Here is a 23484-nt window from a genome sequence, read left to right as displayed (position 1 = left end):
TTTCTTTGTAACATTTAACAACAAAAAATCAAAGTAAGAACATCTTTAGGTTTTATTTGTTAAGAGTTTAACACTTTCAAAACTCTTCTGATCTGCTTCACCAGGTCTGTGTGGATGTGGTTTGATCAGATTTAATTGAAAGTGACCTAACAGTTAGAACAACCTGGCAGTCATCAGTCTGACTTGAATTCAAAAGTATGTGATGTAACCTTTTTCTAACTGAGCTCCTCCTTCTTTTAAGCAACATTAACACCACAGTGAGAAAAGAAATGTAGTTCTATCTAACGAGAATATAACCAAACATTGTTCTAACTTAGATAATAGTGTGTTCATGTGGTGCTCGTAGTAAGGGGCAGATGAAGAAAATATATCAAATTTAAAACAGAAGGAGGCATCCACGGCAATTCAAATGATAACTGACTCACGCCAACACCATCCATTTCTGGACGATTTTCCATTAAAAAAAGAAAAGAAGCTTGTCACTGGACTTTGAGTTGGGATTGTCTTGTCACTACACCAGCCTTTAATGGTAATGTCAGTGGGAAAAATCATATTCGGCAGTGCTGACCAAATCCCATACTGATGTAACCGACAGTCAGCCCGGCCTGTTGCTGTGCTCTTAAATCACCGTGGTCAGCAATTCTTCAGCCAGTAGGTAAGTTGTGTTAAATTACATGGACATGATGTGATTGGTGGAAAGTATTTTGTCTTTCTTTTGACAGAGATGAGAACTAATGAATACTGATTTTATAGCAAGACCATGAATGGGCTTCACACTTCACCTCATTTCTGCTTTTCATTTATATCAGAATATTATTTTTCGCCGGTCTAAACTTTGGTGCCATCCACCCACAATCCATATGTAATTATGTTTGCATTGTTTTTGTGCTTTATGGGTCAAAACGTCATCAACGCATCTTGGTTTGGATTGGGACAACTTAGGTTGTAAAGTTTGTGAAGTTTTAGTCTGGAGAAAATAAAAAAAATGATCAACCCATTCATTGAAATATAACTGACTATTGTTATTTAAGATTTAGCTCATGTATAGATATCTCTTTAATGGCAAATCACACGTTAACTGGGAATCTGACTTCATCTCATATTAAAGGTTATATTTCGGCCAAGATCTTCCTATTCTGCAGGTTTGTCATTGGAGCTATATCACGAGCTGTAGCTACCTCTCATTAGCTTCTCGTGTGATGTCGAGTCTTCATATATATTCATGCTGTTTGACCAGCCGACGGAAGGTAACTGGAGATTTGTCCATGGCACTTGATCCCACCCACTCCTTCGGGGGCTGCAGGGGATATGCACTCATTACCTCCTGCCCCTTCACTATAGCCAGCTGTGCTGCAGAGGCATTGTTCCAGCGGTGCTTATCAACACTGCTCGTGTGGTTGAGTTGTATCCTGGAATGCACAGGGCTGAATAACTGGAAAATCCCCAGTCCCTACTGCTGAGAGAGAGAGTCTCCATGACAGAAATGGGGGCAGCTGAATGCAAACAGAGATTAAGCGGCTCTCTCATTCTAATGTAAGACTGGCTGAGTACATTTTAAAGCACATGAAAATAGACTGAACACCTGAAAAAACAGAAGCTGCACATTGCGAGTGAGTCACTTCACCAGAGACAAAATTATTTTCAATGCGCAAACTCACAACAGCCAAAGTAAGAAATAGAATGTCAAAAGGTTGTTGTGATAATCACCAAAACAGACCGATTCAGATCTAACCTGGAAGATAACAGAACATAAGGACACTGGAAAACAATTCTGTTTGTGTATGTGAACTCAGCAAATCACCTTCTACCATCTCTCCTCTGACTTTTTCCCCAGGAGGAGCATCAAGAGACGAGGTGTACGGGAACGTAATATACAAGTAGAGAGAAGTGAATCCCTCCGCTGATGCAATCCAACACGAGATGTTTACAATTACAAGTGACCCAAAAACTAGAACAACCTGCAATTCTTAAGAGCTTTTTAGTCGGGAAACCTAAAAACAAAGTGACATTTGTAGGTTTTCAATGTGCTCCAGTTTAAATTCAAATGTAAACACTAAAAATGTGTTCTCAATTCTTTGAATTCGCTTGATCTGGGATATATCTTTAACGCCACCATTTAAACACACTTTCAATTCACTGGTTTGAGTCGACAAGAACTCAAAGACTGCATGGGCGTGGCAGTGTTTTCCAATTTCTTTTTCATGTTTTATTGACATGCAGACATCTCTTTACACTCAGCTAAACATTTACACAATAGAAGAAACAATTAAAAAAATCTCCTGAGTGTGACAGTTTTGCTGGGCTCTTTTTGTCCTCCAGTTACACATCACTCCGTTGCGGGCACCCCTCCGTATGGGCAACAGGCCCAGGGTCTGTTCCACTGAAGGTCTCGCAGTCCGTTTGATTTTGTTGCCGCTCCAGCAGAGTGATGCGCTGCTTCAGCCGCTGCTGAGTGTGTTTGTATTCGCTGAGCAGGCGGGCGAAGCGAGTCTGGAGGGTGTCCAGAGAGGACTCCAGCCTCTCCACCTTCTCCTCTGTGTCCTCTTTCTGCAGCCCGCCGCTCTCGGTGTTCTCATCAAGCAGGCCCTCCTTCATCAGGATCTCCCGGCCCCTCTCCTCGAGCACAGTCTTGGCATTTGGATACTCGGTCACCGCTTCCATCAAGTCGTCCTTAGAGAGGCAGAAGAGATCCGAGTAGCCCAAGCTGCGAATGTTGGCTGTCCGGCGGTTTCCCATTTTGCTACCTTTTATGTTCAGGATGCTGATTTCCCCGAAGCAGCTGCCGGCGGTGAGGAGAGCGTACTGTGTGACCCCGTCCTCGGCCACCACAGCCAGCTTTCCCTCTTTAATGATGTACATCTCCTTCCCTATGTCCCCCTTTCTGCAGATGTAGTCCCCCGGACTGAAGACCTGGGGGCGAAGTTTGAGCACGAGCTCCACCAGCAGGCCGGCCTCACAGTCTTGAAAAATGCGCACTTTCTTCAGGGTCTCCAGGTGTACATTAATTGCAATCTCCGCCCGTAGTTTGTTTGGCAAATTCTTCAGCACCTCCTTCTCGTCTACTGCTTGCTTGTTGGTCCAGAGATAGTCGAACCATTTGATGACCCGCGTCTCCAGTTCTTTGCTGACCTTGCGGAAGTGCATGTAGTGTTTGATGGCGTCGATCCGGGCTTGAAACTCTGCACGGGTGGCGTTCATGTTGGCAATCATGGAACCAACATTTCCCACAATTGTGGCAAAGATGAGCACCCCAACAAGAAAGTCAAAGACCACAAATAGGTACTCCTCGTCCCGCACAGGTGCAGGCATCTCTCCAATGGTGGTGAGAGTTAGAGTCGACCAGTACAGACAGTAGACGTAACTCCGAGTCAAGGAGGAATACTCAGGTTTGGAGATGTTTGGGAACACCCAAGTGTCCGAGCCAAATCCCAAAGAACTGGATATCGCGTAGTAGATGCAGGCGTTCCAGTGAATGATGACCAGGATGTAAAGCACCAAGTTGCCGATACGGAAGATGTTGGGGTAGTTGGTGCGCGTCTCAGTGCGGTCAAAGAATTCAAACATGCGCGGGAATCGAAGCAGACGGTTAAACCTGAGCTGTGGCGTATGGATGCCAGTGGAGATGTACGCCAGGTCCGTGGGCAGGATGGACACCACGTCCAGCTTGAACTGTAACGTTCGGACGTAGCTGTCTCTGAGCTTGGCATGGTCCTTCACCAGCAGACCTTGTTCCAAGAACCCTGAGACAAGATCAGAGCACAAACTCAGATGAGCCGTGATCACAACTCACTGTCGTGTTTTATTTCTGCGTTTCACCATCTTTCAGCTCATTGTTTTGGTTTTATCTCTCGGAACTTTACTGTTTGAGACTTTCATTAACCCTGTTTTCTGTGAAATATCTCATAAACCTACCCCGGGGCAGACAGGAAAGATAATGTTACGGACTAGCTGATGAATTTATTGGAGCATTTAGCAGTTAAAGAGCCAGATTATGTCCCGCTGGAGTTGGTGGAGAACAAAAAGTAGTTAAAAGGAGAGTGAATATTAGACTAGCAATTGTCACGTGGCCAGAAACTCAACTCCAAACGAATGAGTACACTAACACTGAGTACGGGGGCCCCCCAAGGTTGTGTGCTCAGCCCCCTTCTCTTCACCCTGCTGACCCATGACTGTAAACCCAACTACAGCTCCAACCACATCGTGAAGTTCGCTGACGACACTACCGTGGTAGGTCTCATCAGCCACAACGATGAGACTAACTACAGGAAGGAAGTGAACCAGCTGGTCCGTTGGTGCCAAAATAACAATCTCTTCCTCAATGTGGGGAAAACAAAGGAGATTGTTGTTGACTTCAGGAGAACCCACTCCCAACCCCCCCTCCCTCTGACCATCAATGGTGCTGCTGTGGAGCAGGTGAGCAGCACCAAATTCCTGGGTGTGACAATCACAGATGACCTCACCTGGAACAGCAACACCACTGCACTGGCAAAGAAGGCCCAGCAACGCCTGTACTTCATCAGGAAGCTCAAGCGAGCAGGAGCCCCCCCCCCCATCATGCTCTCATTCTACCGAGGCGCCACTGAGAGCATCCTCAGCAGCTGCATCACGCTGTGGTTCGGAAGCTGCACCGCCTCCAACCGCAAGAGCCTGCAGCGCATTGTGAACTCTGCCCAGAGGATCATCGGAGTCTCACTCCCTACACTACAGGACATTTACAACACCCGCCTCACCCGCAAAGCACTCGGCATTGCGGGTGACCCCACCCACCCCTCCAACAGCCTCTTCAGCCTCCTGCCTTCAGGGAGAAGGTTCCGCAGTCTCCGTTCGAGCTCTACCCGGCTGAGGAACAGCTTCTTCCACCAGGCGGTCAGGATGCTGAACTCTCTCCCTCCCTCTCTCCTCTCGCTCCCCCTCTCTCCCCCCCTGCCATCTCTCCCCTGACCTCTCTACCCTCCCCCTCACCCACCTTTCCCCACTGCCTCAAATGGAACATACCAGGACATCTACTCCCCCTCACACCCCTTCCCTCATCCAGCACCAGTCACTTTTTCTATTTATTTATTTTAATTTTTTATTCTCTGCTGCTACGAACAAATACCCCCCTCACACACCCTTCCCTCATCCAGCACCAGTCACTTTTTATTCTCTGCTGCTACTTGTTAATCCTTTATCTAGGCCCTTATGTTCTTAACTTTATTCTATTTTTTCTATTATATGTTATATGTTCATGTCTATATTACACTGTGGGACTGCGAGAAACGGCATTTCGAATTTTCTGTATGCATAACACATGTGGAAACTTTGACAATAAAGTGAACTTTGAACTTTGAACTTTGATGATATTGTTTTGTATTTTGAAATAAGTTACCTGTGCGAAGTCGGACGCAAGTGTCAATGATGTACACCAAGTCAGAGAGGTAGTCCAGCACCAGCCAGCAGATGTAATTGCTCACCTGTAACTTATCAAAGCATGCCCTGTGAGTAGAAAAAAAAAAAGAATTACTGCTCCAGCCTGTAAGTGGTCAGAACACCCATCCACCACATCCATCAGCAACAGATAACGACTGTGGTGTCATTACCTCGCTACAACAAGGAACCAGTTGTAGAGCACTGCCGTGGCGATGACAAATAACCAGCGGTAGTAGGCGTTATCGGCTGGGGACACCACAAAGAAATCCCACTTTTTCCTGAAAGCATGGAGAGATTTGCAAATACAGTCAGACACAACTGTGTCTTGAGTAGTTGCATTATTACTGCAAAGATATGCGGGAAAATAGAAGCAGCAGCAAGATATGAAGCAGGCGGGCATACCTAAAGATCCCTTTGGCATTGTTGCCATTGGCATCTGGTTGCGTGTTGCTGATGCGGCTGGGGGCCATTCGCAGCTCAGGGCCACGAAAGCGTTCCAGGAAGGAGTCCGGCCGTTCCTCCTCCTCCATCAAGCTCCTGTGTGCCCATTCCCTCAGTCTCACCACCAGGTTCACCAGGCTGACACACACACACACACACACACAGAGGAAACATACAAGCTCTCATAACATTTTAAAGAACTGTATATGAAAATAAAGGCATGCAAGTGACACAAGGTAGACATCTCCAAGGAGCTGCAGAACAACTCAGAACATATTCAGAAACAAACACAGTTTAACTTGATCAGATTCTACTGGGATTTACAAATAATTTAACACATTTATGTTTTAAATTACATTACATACGCTTTTATCCAAAGCGATTTACAATTTTACATAAATGTAAGAAGATAAAAACAGTAATTTGTTTCGGAGAAACATCCTCAGAAAATAAATATTTATCTTGGTTTATCCAGAATATGTTTTTGAAAAGACTTATTATTATTTTTTAAATCCCAGAATTAGTCAAACAGGTCAATGCACTTTCTGGAATTATCTTCAATCACAACTGATCGTCTTGGTTTTTATCAAATGTTTTGCACTTTTTTATGAAGATTTTACATCAAGAATTAGTTTTACACAACGACAGAATAAGATGAAAACCATTTCTCTGGTTTTATCGTCTTTCACCTGACCAATATGGCCTTTCGGTCATCGAGGTCTTTGTGCAGTATGTCCATTATGTGTATACTTTTATCCAGCGTGTGACCTTAAAAAAGACTTGAACAAAACTCTCTGTAAACTTTGTTTGGGTTGTGGGCTGGTTTTAAAAAAAAAACAGACAACCTTTGCAACAAAAAATAAATAATTGAAAAAAGCTGCACAACAATGATTCACCTTCTCTGATCGGTCACTTTTCTAACAGTTGCTGTAGCTTTACCTTGAGATGGCTCCGTTCCCTTGAAATGAATTTCTGGAATTGCATCCATGAGGGTCGAGGCCAGCGACTCTTTGTAGCTCTGAGGATGTGTCATCACACACAGATGGCACCCTGGGGGGGGGGGGGCAAACATACATGTGGCCTTTTACTTCTTTGCTTTGTTTTTGTTGCTTCTCTCAAACAACCCCCTGAGACAAATACACCATGATCCAATAGCTGTCCTCACCTGCTGAGAATGCTCTCGGCTCTATCGATGTCCTCATCCAAGGTGGTCTTCACCGACAGACTGTGTGGCGACCGATCTCTCTCAGCCGTCTGGCCCGTCATCCTCAGATCTGCAGGTGAGGACGAACACTCATGTTACTCTTGTCATCTGCTCTCTGTGACTGCCGGTGTCTGCAGAGATGTTCTGTGGGAGTGTTTATGTGTGCGTATAGCAGATTCTCCTCAGGGGACAAGAGGGGGGACGACTGGGACAGCCTGCCACGGTCCCTCACCTGGCCTGTCACACAAGCAGCCGGTTGCCGTGGTGAGTGAAGCAGCTACAAAGAGAAACTGCACGATACTGATGCTGTTTGAACCATGGAGGTAATGGAGGTGCACCTAGAAAGCCACATCCCTCACCCCCAAAAACATGCAGGGCAGTGATGTTCTTTCAGCCCGTGCAGTGCCGACACATGTCGCGGTGATTCGGCGACTGTTGCTGTTGTGTGACTAATTGGTGGATCATTAACGAAAACACAAACACACACACTTACACACACCTACACACACGCACAGTCCGCCTGAAGCTCCGCGCCTCAGTGAGCCAATCAGCTGCTCTCCCTCAGGAGCAGCATCACTTAGGAAACCAGGGTTTACTGAAGGGGCTGCCAAAAGTGCTGAGAGACTAACGACATGTATTACTGTATTTGTTTATGATGATGCTTTATTGTATGGTTCCGTCATGTCTGAATAATTTCTCAATTATTTCATAGAGAGTTTCCTAGAGAGAGCATTGTCATTTTAACGCTTATTAATTCCTTATGTAACAACTAGCAAACAACATGGAGAATGGAGTTTATATATTATAATATATTTACTTTGGTTTTAATGGAGCTTTTCTTTCAGAGAATTTCCTATTTTTGTGTCAAATTACATAAAGCTATTTCTAGGAAATGATCAGAAACTAACAGACCTGTCAAATAAAGCTTTATCTTGTTGTTTTGAACATGTAAACAATACATCTCTCATTGCACATCCATATTATCTATTCTATAGCTTTTTATTTAATACATTATGAGACTTACTTGAGATTTACTTGCAACTCACTTACTTAAATTTAATTTGATTTAAACAGTATTGAGTGAAAATACATTTTCTAAAAAAAGGGTTTTATTTGTCATTAAATTGTTTTCTTAACAAGGCAGCACCTGTGGATTATTAGCATTATAATAAAACTACAGTTGCCAGAAAAAATTGAAAAATCTATCATTTTACACACATCTTTATTCATACCTTCAGTTTCCTTCAGTTACGCCAATAAAATCCTTATGGTGACTTCACACAGGAACACCCAGAGCAGCTCTTCCATTCTCAGTGCCCACAGTGGACGCTATGAGAGGAAAAAAAAATCAAACTTCATCCAACACTTCTTGAAAAGCAGTCACAAGTCCTGTTCTTGCAACACGTTCTGCCTCTCTTTCTTCTCTCTTCTCCTCTTGAAGTGTGTCCCCCTCGTTCCCCTCTCAGATGCACGAACACGCGGTCCACCTGATCCTCAGCTGGACCGAGCACCTGCAAGAGTGCACAGGATGTGAGATGCAGGGCGGGGAAGTCTGTGGATGGTTCAGAGCCCAGATGTCAGCTTCAGGCCGAGGAGTCTTCTGGGGAAACCTCTTGGCAGTGCTTTTCCTCTGCATGCCTCTGACGCTGGAGAATAGCGAGAAGCAGCGCAGAGCAGGCAACTCAACAGGGCATTACCTCCTTTGTTGTGTTTGGTGATCAGTTCTCTTCATGAATCATGTATTATATTACATATTGATCATAATGTTTTATGTAAGGCTGTTTGGCATTTCCAAGTTCCCACTATCTTTACATTCTGCATTAGTATACATTGATATATTGGCATAATCCTGTGTATATTATATTTATAGTCTTTGCTTGAAATATTGGCCTGTAGTGGTGGAAAGTTACTATAAGTACAACACTGAAATGTTGTACTTAGGTAATTTTGAGGTACTTGTACGTCACTTGATTACGTGCTACATTTATACTCCACTACATGTACACTGTAAAAGGTACTTTTTCTTCCACTTTATTTGACAGATACGTTTATTACTCAAATAAAACCAAATGTTTATGATACTCCTTCCACCACTGTTGGCTGGATATTTTCTGTATCATTAGAATATTTACATCATATTTCCTCAAAAGTAATGTTCTGAACATTTATTTTCTCTAAATATGATTTTTAGTTTGATATGAGACATGGACTGGTTGTTGTCTGATCTGCCTCTCCATCTCGCCTCTATTCAAACCAATCTTGTGGATCAAATAAAAATGTATACTTTATTTAAACGCTCTTTCCAACGTCACATGCACAGACACGCCACCCGATGCAGATGGAGCTTGACGAGCCAGATGATGAAGGCCACAGGGGACCGGACCGCCTCCTCATCACTGTGACAGAGCCCGACAGTCTCCGCTCTAATCAGATCCTTAGAAAGCCAGAGACTCGCTGAGAAACCCATCAGGGAGCGGAGCCCAGAGGACTTTACATCTGACTGATCCAGGCCAGTGAACAATAAACTACAATCTGCCAACGCTATCCCCTGTTGTACTGCAAGACTGTTGATGGACTGTGACGAAATAGAGACAACAGAGTATAACAAAGAAATTATAATGCAATATTATGCATTTCCTCTTGGGACAGGGCAGGGAGAGGAAACACAAACAACAATAAATAGGAAAGGATATGAAAGCGTGAGGGCAGTAACAGGAAGACACGATAAGAGAAAGGAGAAGCAGGCAGCAATAAAAGGCAAATGAGGTAAAAGCTCGGCTCATAAGAGTGATGTTCTGTTGGAGGATATCTTCCATCAGATCGGTCTTTAGACAGCAGATAGAGTTTGACATGGAAAGGTATTTCCCTGTACCTGAAGGACTTTTCATTCATGTTGAAGGAATATTTGGCCTTAGAAACAGCAGTTTCTCCAGAGCAGCGGACATTGACTTCATGTTGAGATTGTTTGACAATGTTTTTTTCAATCTCAAATTCAATACAATTTACTGAAAAGAAAGTGTGCAAAATATGTTGTTTATGGGTGTAACGTGACTTTAGCCTGATACTGCACAGTATTTATGTTATTTACTTTTATCCAGGCTGTTGAATATAAATGGGCCACTTTACCACATCAAATGTGTGAGCAATGGATTCCAAAGGGCATTTAGTAAAACTAAGCGTCCACAAATTCATATTCAGATACAATACTTGACATGTAAGAAAAATAGTCTCTATAGTTCATATGCTTTCTCATTTTAACATTAGACTGTGTCATTTGCTATCCTCTTCTAGTTGAGCGATTTTTGTAATTGTTTTACTTTGATTGATGCGTTGGTACTCGTGTGTACCACCGTTTGTTCATGTCTTGCATTATTAACTACTGTAAGGGACTGAGGGTAATTGGAGGCATCGACGTTCCTGGCAGGGGGCTCCACCCACACTCCCATATGAGAGAATTGGGCACAGGTGTGCTGAGAGGAGATTTGTACTAGGGCTCCTGAAGGAGTTAGATTTTCTGTTTTGTTTGACTTTGGGTTAAATAAATAGCTCTGTTAACAGCTGACTTGACTGTCTTTGACTGCTGAGCTGCCACGCTGTTGCTTGCCCTTTGTCCAATCCTATGGTGTTTGTAGGATTTAGCATACTATGATCATATTTACATCACTATACTCGGATAAGTTTGTCTTTCAGGGAATTTGAGCTATGGTAAGTATTGTAACCAATTTGATCTACATAAACATATTAGTGTAGTGCGTAATTAGTGTAGTGTTGAAAACTTGCTGAATGTTGGCCTTTGGTGTTGCTGCTACAATATCAAATGTGTCACGTTCTAAATGCACTGAAGCAGATGAGAGTCGTGGCTCTCGACATCAGTAATGCGAAGGACACAGATTCCTTACTTACGCAAGAGTTAAATCTGTGTTTTTACTATGACAAAGGATGCGTTTCTTTTGGGTCAGTAAAAACTACATTTAATCCACCTGGATTACATTTTGTAAAACCACTAAACATGAAAACTTTTGAGTACTTTTTATGACTGTACAAAAAAACAGAATAATATTTAAACTATATACATTAAAAACCTGATCTATACCTGATCAAAACATTTGGGCCACCAAACGAGCAGTTTTCAATGTCATATTTATTGTTACAAGCACATAAGAGTAGACATGAACATGAGGCCAAATACAATTTGGCCATTGTCATAGAATATCATGAAACTATGGAATGAAGTTAATTTATATTTGGTAATATTGAATACAAAAGAAAAAACCGGAAAACCTGAAAGCGCGAGTACAAGTCGCCTTTGAGACGAGAAGGCACAGCAGGAGCCAGCAGAGTCCAGTCCGCCTGCTCCTCATCCAACGTAACAGACCAAAGACGACAGACGTCCAACACAACACCGACCAGACGGCCCCCCCCCCAAAAAAAACAGCATTTACCTCGAGTAATAACCCCAAGAAACAAACGAGTAAGGATACAGACAGCACGCCAGGCTGGTCAAGCCTATAATTTGACCGTATGGCTTCTGTATACAGATATGTAGAAGTTAATGGTGCCAGTTATTAAGACGTGCTTGTACTTCATTAAGCAGAGGCAATGTTTGGATGTTTTTAGGCTTGTGCTCGACCATCCCGCCTCTCGCTTATTTTTTTTTTTTACTCGTCCGTATGGTATTCAGGAATGTGTGTTGCTTAGTCAAGGATATAATTTACCTATCAGTCTGAGTAAAAATATGTAAACAACCTTGCAGCTGGAAATACGAATACTCGCTTTAAAAAACAACATTCCTTTACATTAATCCTCCCGACTATGAAGAGAGCCATCTCTTCAGACAATTTAGTTATGTGGATTTATTTTAAATAGGACAGTCGTCAGTAAACGCCTCAAAAGAGACAGGGACGCATGCGAAATTCTGCTTCTGACAGCATTTTATTCTCATACAAACAAAAAAAAACAAAAAAACACCTTCATTCCATCAGTTGGGGCGAAGCTCTTCAAAACTCGAATGGCTTGTGGGTAAGAATAAGTGTCACAATGATCCCAGCCAGTCTCTTAGGCTCGCTTCATCCCCCGGCCCATCAAGCAGGCAAAGACCGTCATCACCATTTTGGGCTTCACCTCCACCAGGTCTTCTGGGAGAGCGTAGACGCGGGCTCCGATCTTCCTCGCCATAGAGATGGCGTACCTAGGGACCAAGGAGAGGTTGATCGTACAGAAACGGTTCACACGCGGTTTCCAAAATAATGGCAAACGGCTGCTCCTCATTCTTTTTGTCTTTGCAGATCTTACTTGGCGTTCTCCAGCTTGTCCTCGTCGGAGAGGCTGCCGGTTCTTAACAGCTCGTAGTCGACGCTGCCGGGCTGGATGGCGTCTATCAGTTCCACTACTGCCAAGCTGCTGCTGATCTCCTTGTCCTGACCGCCACACGACACACGGATGAAGAGACTAACACAAAGGCGCACCTGACTGATGGCTTATATGATCTGTGTATATCAAACTACCACAAGCTAAAACAAAGACCTTTCAGTTTAGATTATTCAGTAACATCTCTTTCACGTCAAAGTTCCACATTAAAATGTTCTCACATGGTTGTTTTTCACAGACATGTAATCAAAAAGAGGAAACACGGGTTTACCTTGAAGCTTGAAATCTTGGTTGATTTTCCAGCTTCTGCCAATGTTTTGTTCACCCACTTTACGATGACGTCATCATTTACTTTCTGTCCATCACCCAGTCCCTCTAGTACATTCAACGTATATCTGAAAGCGTGGACAAGCAGAACATTTGTCACATTATTAAACATGAACTGAACAACGGTGTAATTATTTTTCCACTGGTGCCCAAAGACTAGAAACTTAGAACATCAGGGAGGAAACTTTAATTCTGGAGAACGCATATCATCCTGGTAGCTTCATTAACAGCACCACTGGTTTGACATGGATGCGTCTTTTGCATTTCAGAGATTCGTTTCTATTTGGTTCTTTTCTGAAGTGATCCAGATGCAGTTGCGTTTCACCTTCTCATCAGCTGCCACACCACGGCCAGAGTCAGGGTAGCGTTGCCATCGTTCAGGTCCTGCCCGCCGATGCCAACGAGGGAGAACTTGGCTGATTTGCCCAGCTCCACCGCATAGTTACAATTCTCCAACTGGAGGCACCAAAAAAAAAAAAAGAGTTGGCAAAAAAGACGGCCAAAGCGGAGTTGTTTTTATTTTTTTTTTCTCACGTAGGAATGATTCAAAACAATCTGATTCACCTTTTTCATGTTGGTTCCCAGTTTGGGGTAGGGCGGCTTGTTGACCTTGTTGTTCCAGTCCACAGGCACTTTAATCTTCTCGTAGAGCTGAAGGATGACCATGGCATCCTGGAGGTCTCTAGAAGACACGATCGTGTGACATAATCATTAACAATGTGACAAATTACGAGTCCTCGACAGATACAGGAGAGAGATGATCTGCGTGTTTGCATCTCGTTTCTGGTACGTACCCATACAGATGATTGACATGTGGGTTCACTCCCAGAGAGTTCATCCAGTTTCTGAATGTCCTCTCTTCCCGTGTCTCACCTAGACAGCAGAGGATCATGGGATTTAGGGGGCTTTTAGGTGACGTACTGGGGGTCTCAGTAATAGTCAGTTCTAAACATGCTGCCTCATCAGAACTGAATTACCACTACGCTCCAATACCAGGACCTGTAACTCTCTCCAGACCCACCTTCCAACAGTCCCCAGTTAATGTCCTCATTCTCGGGTTTGACCAGCGCTGGATATTTGTTGAACAGATTCGCCACGAAGGCGAGGTTGAGTTTGGGGTTTCCGCTGACGACGTCAGCCGGGGTGACAAACTGCCGACAGCCGAGTCTGTCGGCCTGCTGGAGCATGGCCTCGGCCCTCTTCAGGTCGTCCTTCTCCTGAACAACACACAAGAACCACATGCTCCGGTCAGAGACACCGTACAGCTGTTACCGTGTGGCGAAGATACTCAACCGGGCGTGCCGACTGTCAAAGTGCTTACGCTGAAGCCCGCCATGTTAATGTCTATGCGTGGCTCATCTTCATCGGTGCCTTTTGGGGAGATTTGATTCAGGAGGTGGAAATAGGCCCTTGAGTCCTGGAGAATCATAGAAAGAAAATCAAATCAGATGTCTACCAACGAACGAACAACACAATCTGCTTTGTGACAGACTCGTGATGTAGCTCTACTCCAGGTGAAGTATTGATGAACTTGATGCTGCTTGTGAGCTACTTTCAACCTAAATCAAGTTATTTAGATGTTTTCTCTCGTCGTTCTGCATCTGCATTAGCCCACCTTGATGTCGGAGCTGAAGTTGTTGATCTTCTGCCAGCCAGCATTTTCCAGGTGAAAGTTTGCCCAGCGCAACAGCAGTTCTTCTGGAGACAGCTTCATCAGGTCCTCCAGGGTTTCCCCGTCTCTCAGCAATGCTGCCAGCGCTGTCGAGGAGTGTTAATGATCAGTTAAGACACTTGACAACCGACCAGTGACACCCTAGTGACGAGAGCACAGGTGCTCAAAGACACGTTAATGTAGTGGACCTATCAACCGTGTCCTGTACCTTCATTTCTGCTGAGCTCGATGTCAGCGAACAGACCGATCTTGATGATCTGCCACAGCAGGCCCAGCACCAGATGGGGTTTCCCCTCTTTTAGGTCTAAAGCGCCGATGTTTACCACATGGCAGCCGATGGCAGAAGCAGAGTTCAGGCCCAGGTTCAGATTCTCCTGCGAGGTGGCAAAGCATCCGATGTTGGGAAGATCAAATAAAAGTAAGAGAAACAGCAACCCTGATGTACGGTAAACTCAACTGACCTGTATCGTAAACGGTGTCAGCTTCTTCTTGTTTATCGTCCTCTCGTCGATCGTGTCCGGCACCGACAGGTTTATCATTTTGCTGCGCAAACGTACAAAACCAAACATGACATTTCATGCAGTATGCTCACCGTAAAGTGATGAATGAATGAATGAATGCGTGTGAACCCATTATGAAATGTTCGTCCTAGTGGCCAAGCAGTTAATCATACAGACCAAATCTACGTGTCGCCAGCTCGAGGTGAAAACAGGAACTCTCACCAGAGTACTATACCGTCTCCGACACACGTGAAGAGGGAGTCTGTGTCGGGATTCATGGGCAGGACGTGTTGGCAGTCGGGGTCGTTTTCCAGAGCGGTGTTGATCCAGTTCACAAAAGCATACCGCTCCTCCTCTGTAGGGGCGAACGCACACACACACACACACACAACACCATCATTAGAACGAGCCAGTATCGCTCATATTGAGTCATTCAAGCTGCTCCATTTGCTCATTGGTGAATGGAGCATCTGTAGCTGGAGGGCAAACGGGACATAGTCAGCAGTTAATGAGCAACATTAGAAGGAGAGAGTGTGTGTCCTACCGGAGAACGAGTGTTGTGTGCCTTCGCTCGACTGCACAGACGTCCCCCCGATAGCCAGGATGCCTTCTTTTCTGTTGATCACCTTGCGGAAGGTTTTTGCTATTTGACTGCCCTTCAGCTCCTGGACGATCTAAAAAGAGCCCAAAAGAAACACTCAGAGACCGACGACCACCGCGCCTCCGAAATCATGCATTGTTGTTTTCGGCTGAAAACTCAGCGGCCACTTTATTACGTTGGTTATTCAAGTCCAATCTGATGCAATGCAGTAAAACCCGTTCTGCCATCAATTTCACCATGTTCAGTTTTTGCTGACAATGTCAGAAAGGTGTAAATATCATTTTACATTTATTACTGAGGTCATAGTTAAAGGTTGTGTTGTACTGGACTACACTTTATTCAGAAGTGTTTCTCTCGCTCTCTCAAAATATCATGCGGTCCAGCACAACATCACCTCAATGAGAGCACATCAAAATGAAATAATACCTAAATGACAGTCAGCAAAAAACAAGGTTATTGACATCACAAAAGTAGACTTTATGACAGAACAGCTGTATAAGATTCTACAGGTGTACGTATTAAAGTGTCCACTGACAGCGAGAGAAATCACAACCACATCAATCATTACGCCGTGACTCTGGTTAAGTGATTCAGAACCTTTCACAAATCACTCATAGTGGATATCTGTCATTCATTTAAAAAAAATAAAGACTTCATCAATGGTGTAAAAACATTTTTTTTTGCTGCAGCCATACTTGTGTGTAAAAGCCTCAATCATCTTCTCTCCTGTTACTGTTGGTGTCGTGTAGCGCTCCTGTCAGCCTCCATGAACAACCTGCCAGCTAAAAGGCTGAGAAGATGAGATAAACATCTAGACGAGTGAGTTCTGAACCAACACCGTTAATGGAACAGAAAGGTCCCGGAACACTTCGGGCTGAAGGGTTCATGGAAGAAACTGATGTGTTGTGCATTTAAGTACCGGTACACTGTAGTGATTTAAAGAGAGACTGTGCATTCACCACTCTAATCTAAGTATAGTGTTCAGTGTGTGCGAGTGCCAGTATACCATTATCAAGAGTAACAGTACACCACCAGGGCTCCACACTAACACCACCCTCTTGTCCCCACATTAAATAATTACCCATAAACAATAAATCTGTCTCAACAACAACACCACCCAATGGGACCACAGAGAGCTCTGCGGTTCATACTCTGATAAGACGTATTCTACGGTATTGTGCGAGATACTTCCTGAACCTGAAGTTATCGCTGCTTCATCCGTGACCTCAGCCTCTCGGCCACAATGAGCTATTCAGCCCGACTCTGACAGACCGTGAGCACGAGGTCACAGGGTGCCAGCTTGCATTTTTTTTGGGCTGCTCCGGGTAAAAGAGGCAACCGCAACAAGACAATCGTGACCTCGCAAAGCCGATAAGGATTTCAAGTTATTTCAGCAACTTAGCAGAAAGCTATTTTTTTCAGTTGTATGGGCAATAGGGAGGACATCCACATTCATTTGTATTTAATCTGGTTTGTTATCACCCATAACAACATATTTTAAAGGGGTGTTTTATGTGGAGCACACACACCTTTCTACCACAATGGCACAATGCTGTTTGGCAGCTCACTGGAAAGTCCCAGATGTCCTCCCTTCCCCCCGGCACATGAACACAGCACAACAAGAGGCAGAGAAAATTGACTTTGGAAAGTAACCAGAGAAAATGTATCAAACTATATTTTCAAACAGATAGTTAAAAAAAAGGATCCGAGTCTTATATCAGTGACATCCTTTTAAATCACTTCAAACCTTTATTTTTTAAATTAGATTACATTTTTGCTGGATTTGATTCTATGTGATTTTTCTTTGTACTACTAATCGGCTGGTTTTATTTAATGGTCGTCTTGAAATGTTTCAACCCTGATTTTTGCATGTAAATTACTTTTTGATATAATTTGATTATTTCCATTATTATCATCATTATTAATATTTCACACACGACTTTGGCTACATCTACAAAAGGTACTCGGATGACCTGGAAACCATAAAGAGTACCTCAAACCTGAAGTAACTAACAGCTTAACTTCAAGACTGACTCCCAGATATTCGGGCATCCGAATCAGAGTTATTATCATATTCAGGGTTAAACTTACTAACGGCCAACTAAACAGCCACCCGCCCTAAAACAGGTCACTTGAAAAAAACAAAACACAGCTGGAGACGGTTGTTTGGTCGACCCCTCCGATAGTGAGATCTTGAATCAGCTGCACTCCTGAACCAGAAGCTGCCTCTGTGAATGACTGCTCAGTCATCATTGCTGAAACTAAATACTGGAACTCACACCACTTTGCTGACCTCACTTCCACATCCCCTGAGTATGCATATATGTATGTGTGTGTGTGTGTGTGTGTGTGTGTGTGTGTGTGGCTCGTAGAGGCATTTCAACTCTGTCGTGAGTGGAGCTGCTCAAAGTAGCTCTGCGTAGTGGCCCCACCCAGGAGGGCGAGGTGCTTCTAGGCAGAACAGAAAACAAAGACCAACTCAAGAGTAAGAAAAGCTCCGAGCAGAGAGTTGAAACTTTGTCAAGCTCGACGGGGCAAACCGCTCCGAGCTCCGCTTAACGTACCGACAGGAACTCCTCGAAGCTGATCTTATTGTCATGGTTGCGATCCAGTTTCTGGATGATCTCTCGAACCATGTATCCAGGCTGGCAATGGCCGGTGTCTTTAAGGAGTTCATTGAGCTCATAATCACAGATATATCCATTGCCGTCCAGATCTACAGAAAACCCCAAAAATAACCATTAGACACCAGGACATTTGGTACAGATGGGGATAACATACTCACGGTAACTTGGCCTTTACTCACCACATTTGTCAAAGATCTCTCTCATCTCCTCCACCTCCTCTTTTGATATCTTTCCAGTCATGTTTCTGTGATTGACCCGAGGTGGTCGCTCAGAGAAAAAGTGGGACTGCGGAGAAGAAAAGAGCACAGAGTCGTCAACGCGGTCTTGAAACGACAGACCCATCCAGACTGCTGAACGCTCACGACCTTTCTGCCAACAGAGAAGTGAGCTTTCCTCCAGGCGGAACAAAAGTCTCCCCCACATCTTCTGTCAGGACTTAAAGTAGTGCGCACCTCATATATCAACACTGATCCCCACCCCTGCTGATCCTATCTACTGTTCTCTTTGGTTTCTAATTTCAGCTCTTTTCCAAGCACGACTCTCTCCCACAATCAAAGTCATTTCCTGTTCCATTGTACAGCAGTGAGCCCATGCTGTAACACAAATGCCAGAGAAGCTGAGACCCCTGCACTCCTTTGATGATTTTACACAACACTCTCTGACAAGGTTGTTAACGACAACAGCATCTTCTCCAAATCCTCGAAAACTAACAGTTTCTATGATAATCTAATGGTTTTTTTGCTCTTTCATTGGCTCCACAAAGCAGATTTCAATCAATTTATTTGAGTGTTGAATTCATCTTTCATGCAAACTGAGCTAGATTTAATGAAAAGTGCGATTTTATGCGACGACATTACATCTGCGGCTTCTTCCCGGATATGCTGGTTCATCACGAAGCTGTTTGGGGTATTTTTTGACATTTTAAAATCAGAGAGCAGTGTAAAGACTCAAGTCACATGAGCCAGCGAGACTCAAGTCTCGGTTGTTTTGCTCTTCTCAACAAACCACAGTGTTCCTGAACTCCTCTGAGGCAAAGCGGGCCGTCTGAAAAGTCACTGAAAATAAGGAATTCCTTCCGAGTGCCTCATTCCCGTTCTGCAGCGGCGGAGGAATGCACGAGGCCCGGGCAGAGCGGGCTTGGCTTACACAGAGGTGAGCAGGGTGTGCTGCCTCGCTGTCCCAGGCTAAACCGGTACGGTGGCATTCCTCTCCAACACAAAATGTTCAGAAAACAAAAAAGGTGAGGTTTGTAATGCGGTGAACGAAGGATCCCAGATTTTTCCAGAGAGTAACGTGTTCCCATTTCCTGATTTAAAGTAGAGATTGTTGTTTTTATACAGTGCATTAGTCAGAACGATGGGCAGGGCCATTTCTGGCTTCTACAGTGCTTCGACAGTCAAACAGTCTATTATCCCGCTGATCATCAAATTATTATTATTAAAAAGGGTAATTTAAGCCTGAATTGGTGAATTTCTTTAAAAGGTTTCAGCCCATCTAGTCTTCCGGTGTCCACGGCAGCCTCACAGCCTCACATTGAAGCAGACACACAATGAACAAAGGTCCAGTAACCGTGCATCCTCTTTCATGAATGAACCTATTAATAGAACTCATGAAAGATGATTCAACGGTAGCCATGTGGTCTCAGAGATGTGACTCAGTTCCTCAGTTAAAACCATCACTTTGCCCAAAACATAATCAAAAGTGAGTTCCCTGACAAAGTCATTCAGATGAAATGTTTCTATTCATTAAGCACCAACACCAACAGAGATACCTTTAAAATGCCACTCTGTGAATCACAGAGAACAGGGTGTTTTTCTTCTATAAAGTACGACTAAATCAGGGAACGCACAAACTCCTGACTAACCGATTAGGAAAATGACGACGCCTGTGTTGCTATATTTACCGTTGCTCCAAAAAGGGATGTGAAATGTAGCCACTGGAGTCAGCACCCAGCTACAAACACCCCCCCCCCCCTCCACCTCGCCAGCCCTTCGGCACACCCCGGACAGAGGGAGAGTGAAAACAGAAGAGGGGGTTAAGTACATGGAGCGAGGGCACAGATGGCAGGCGACAACTGTGAGGCGAATCCCTGGTGCCCCAGAAGAATGGAGCGTTTGTAACCAGCCGACACAAACAACGGCAATAAACCCCACGTCACACTAGACCGTGAGTTCAGAGCGACAGGCTCCGAAGACAGTTGCCGTCTTTGACAGCTGGACTGTGCGCTCGGAGAGGGGAGACAAATTCCTACGCTCTTCAACGCGGCAGCAAACTCCTAAATGGAGCGGCTAATGTCGGCCTAAAAGCATATCAATACGACTGATGGAGTTCAAAAGACATTATTGACCCAACAGGCCCGCAGGTCATCCAGGGCCATGTGATGGCTAGCAGCAGCAAAACAAGAGCAGCTGGACTTGTGTTTCAGATATTTTTTCCCTGCTCACTCATTCAAGAAGCTCAGAAGCAGTTTCTCTCCAAGCATTGGCTTTAATTGTCGAGCCGGAAAAAACAGCACAATGCCACAGTTTGTGATCTTTTTTTGCGGGATCTTGGAGTGGATTGAAAGCGAAGGGCTGATCCCCTGAGTTAAATCTGCAGAGCCGACACACCCCGCCCCGTCAGCGCTTCATCCACACAGCTACATGGGAAATGTGAGGCACACAAATAGACCCGAGTGTGGTCAAGTTCATACGCGCACACACCCAACATAGTCTGCAAGAACATTTATTTTACTTCGTCACAATCACCCGCAGATGTGAGTCAAACTGACTCATACGACACCGAACAGTCTGTGACAGCAGCCTCCTTTATTTCCCACTCAAGGCCGTTGTGGACGAGTGAAGCACGGCCGCACCGACAGGTGAGGAGAAGGTGACGACAACAAACGCCGTGTGGAGTTTACACAACTCTGACATCACGCGCAGCTGCTGGGCCTGGCGGTGTTATAAAAGGCGTACAAAGCGAAGGTAACCGGTGAATCATCATGGAAATATTCAAATGAAATGGTCCGGTGACGGCATTCCTAACCGCGAGCAGCTAATCTTTACAATTTACCTATCCCAGAAATGAAAGCTGTAGTAGCAGGTATAAGAGGCCTGTGCCAGCTAACCATCACTTAGAAATGTCATTAGACAGGTTAGTGAGGCGCTGATGAATCAGATGGGTCGGGCTGTTAATGCTGCAGGTAGCCACACCTACAAGGGTTTGCCATTCATCAACAAAAACAGTACAAAGCATTATCCTTTAAACGCTGCATAGCCAGACAGTACAAGACACGGTCACTGTGGAATCCCACACTTTCCTCACGCGAATGTCGCCCCTGAGCGAGATACTCCATCTCTCTCTGGTACAAGGCCATGTACCGACTTCACAAGCAGGGGACGTATACATGGAGAGAATGTATGCGTGTGATAAATAACTATTATTTTGTGTTGTAGTACAAGTACGGAAAAAAGAGAGAGCAGCCCAGTCCTCAAATCTGACCTCTACATATGCAGTACTTCGATAAAAGAATTCATGGTTTTTTTGGACAATTCTTCCTTTATACTATCTATCACTATGTGTCTGCTGATTTAGATTCAAGACTTTTTTTTTTATTCACAAAGTAACACATTCAAGGGATTGTATAGCCTCGGTGGAGAGCGCTCTCTAAAGAGGAATAAGCTTGAAAAAAACAGATGCAAACAAAAAACGTAAAAACAAGTGCAGATAATAAGTAACTTGATTACATTCACTGCGTTGTAAAAAACAAGTGACGGCACATGTTTGAAATCCTGACAGTGCAGAAAGTAGGGCAACCTGTTAATTCACACAGGTGTCAGCGTGTTTAAGAGCAGACACCAAATACAAGCACACTCCCTCCTCCTCCTCCTCGTCTGTCTGGTTTGTCTTTACAGAGACAGCATCAGACGTAAAGACTGTACTGAAAACTCCCTACAGTAGTTGCGCAAATGGGATTCTGCTGCATGAATAAGGGAAACACACATTTGACTGAGCGGATGTAAAGCATAGTACACATACCACACACACACGCACACATTCACAAGCAATTTCACCACACCAATCAGGTTACTGACGGGCACAGTTCAAATGATTTATAGCTCGTTTTTTCCCCCACTGTTGACACTATCAACAGTACTTTATCTCCTGTCCTGATGCCAATAATGGACTTAATACTTTTGAAGTAAACAATCAAACCTATTTTACAACATATCTATCAAAGTATGCCACTGCACAAGTAATACAAGACCAAAACATGAGATGCAAGGAAGAGGACCACAGATGAGGGCCTGCACTCACAACACAGTTCTTGTTCCAAGTGTCAATATTTATGAAGTTAATATGCGGGACTTGCCGATACTATCAGGCGGTCTTGTTGTTCAAGGCTGTGCTAACAGTGATCCACGATTGGGATCCCAGATGTACATGTGCTGCAGCACCAGATGGCTCGACGGGGAAAGATCTGGTAAATCACCCAGATTAGTAAACCAGTTTACACAAGCACACAATCCCACTTAAATAAAGAGCAAATAAGAACAATGTCTTTCAGAGGATCAATTATACCAACTCATGTACAGTGGAGTGTGGCACATACTATAACATACATTAAAACATATTGTAGACATGTGCTTGCATCAGATAAGGAGACCTGATCTGTGTTCAGAAGCACAGCGAGGTCACACACACACACACGCACACACACACACACACACACACACACACACACACACACAGCATTAATTAATAGTGACCCATGCTTTACAGTGATGCTACTAGTTCCCGTGTGTTGCCTAAGTTCTGTCTTTGAGTAGTAGAGTTAGTTACTTCTACTAAAAGTGATCACAAATTAAAAGAGGCTGCTGTATTCCAGTATTTCCAGGAGCTAAACAGCGCCCAGAGGAGGACTCGTAGGATGAATAGGCTACAGTGAAGGTAGCTAAAGCTAGCTGGCTAGCGACTGATATTTTTGCAAGTTTTACGCGCAGGAAACTGTCGCTGTTTACTCCTCCAACTCCATCCCTCCTCACGGAGGATAATGGGTATCACGGAGAGGAACGACCAAGACACGGAGGGTATTTTGTAGTAAACGCAACCGAGACAAACTCTCGCTGTAAGTAGTTGTTGGGATAGAAGTTGCCAGGAAATTGGTACTCACTGTCGGTGCGCCTGAAATTTCCAGACAGCGTCCAGTCTGCAGTCCTGCCTCCTCCACGTCGAGACAAAAGTAGAGACAGCAGTGGGAATGTTGGCCCCGCCCAGTCGACGACGTCACCGCCAGACGTTGACATCCGGCCTGTGGAGTAGTATTTGTGCAAAACAGCTACAGCTAAATATAT

The 23484-nt window shown here is 44.3% G+C and overlaps 2 protein-coding genes across 2 annotated transcripts; both read right to left on the bottom strand.

The window, feature by feature from the left end:
- Positions 1-2319: 2319 nt before the first annotated feature.
- On the bottom strand, positions 2320-7116 carry cnga2b (cyclic nucleotide gated channel subunit alpha 2b; the record flags this gene model as incomplete). The annotated part of the gene is made up of 6 exons (XM_079283369.1): positions 2320-3740; positions 5369-5475; positions 5580-5687; positions 5812-5988; positions 6790-6900; positions 7016-7116. 6 exons carry the CDS (start codon positions 7114-7116, stop codon positions 2320-2322), a joined length of 2025 nt encoding a protein of 674 aa, XP_079139495.1.
- Positions 7117-11177: 4061 nt separating this feature from the next.
- On the bottom strand, positions 11178-23367 carry LOC306788286 (plastin-3-like). The gene is made up of 16 exons (XM_079283748.1): positions 23304-23367; positions 18328-18433; positions 18086-18237; positions 15465-15594; positions 15143-15275; positions 14882-14963; positions 14629-14794; positions 14364-14506; positions 14070-14165; positions 13770-13965; positions 13543-13621; positions 13313-13430; positions 13074-13204; positions 12693-12816; positions 12347-12471; positions 11178-12242 (listed from the first exon to the last, which is right to left on the bottom strand). Exons 2-16 carry the CDS (start codon positions 18386-18388, stop codon positions 12110-12112), a joined length of 1869 nt encoding a protein of 622 aa, XP_079139874.1. The 5' UTR covers positions 18389-18433; positions 23304-23367; the 3' UTR covers positions 11178-12109.
- Positions 23368-23484: the final 117 nt, after the last annotated feature.

Source organism: Melanostigma gelatinosum (assembly GCF_949748355.1).
Source record: "Melanostigma gelatinosum genome assembly, chromosome: 14".
NCBI lineage: Eukaryota > Metazoa > Chordata > Actinopteri > Perciformes > Zoarcidae > Melanostigma > Melanostigma gelatinosum.
This window is presented reverse-complemented; position numbering and strand designations above follow the sequence as displayed.

Excerpts from the sequence above, each read along its gene's own strand:
- LOC306788286 (XM_079283748.1), bottom strand. The coding sequence starts at position 18,388 with ATGACTGGAAAGATATCAAAAGAGGAGGTGGAGGAGATGAGAGAGATC. Across the intron at positions 14,507-14,628 it reads CGAGCTCAGCAGAAATGAAG|CGCTGGCAGCATTGCTGAGA; the intron begins GTACAGGACACG and ends ACTCCTCGACAG. Across the intron at positions 12,472-12,692 it reads CCAAGATTTCAAGCTTCAAG|GACAAGGAGATCAGCAGCAG; the intron begins GTAAACCCGTGT and ends TGTGGCGGTCAG.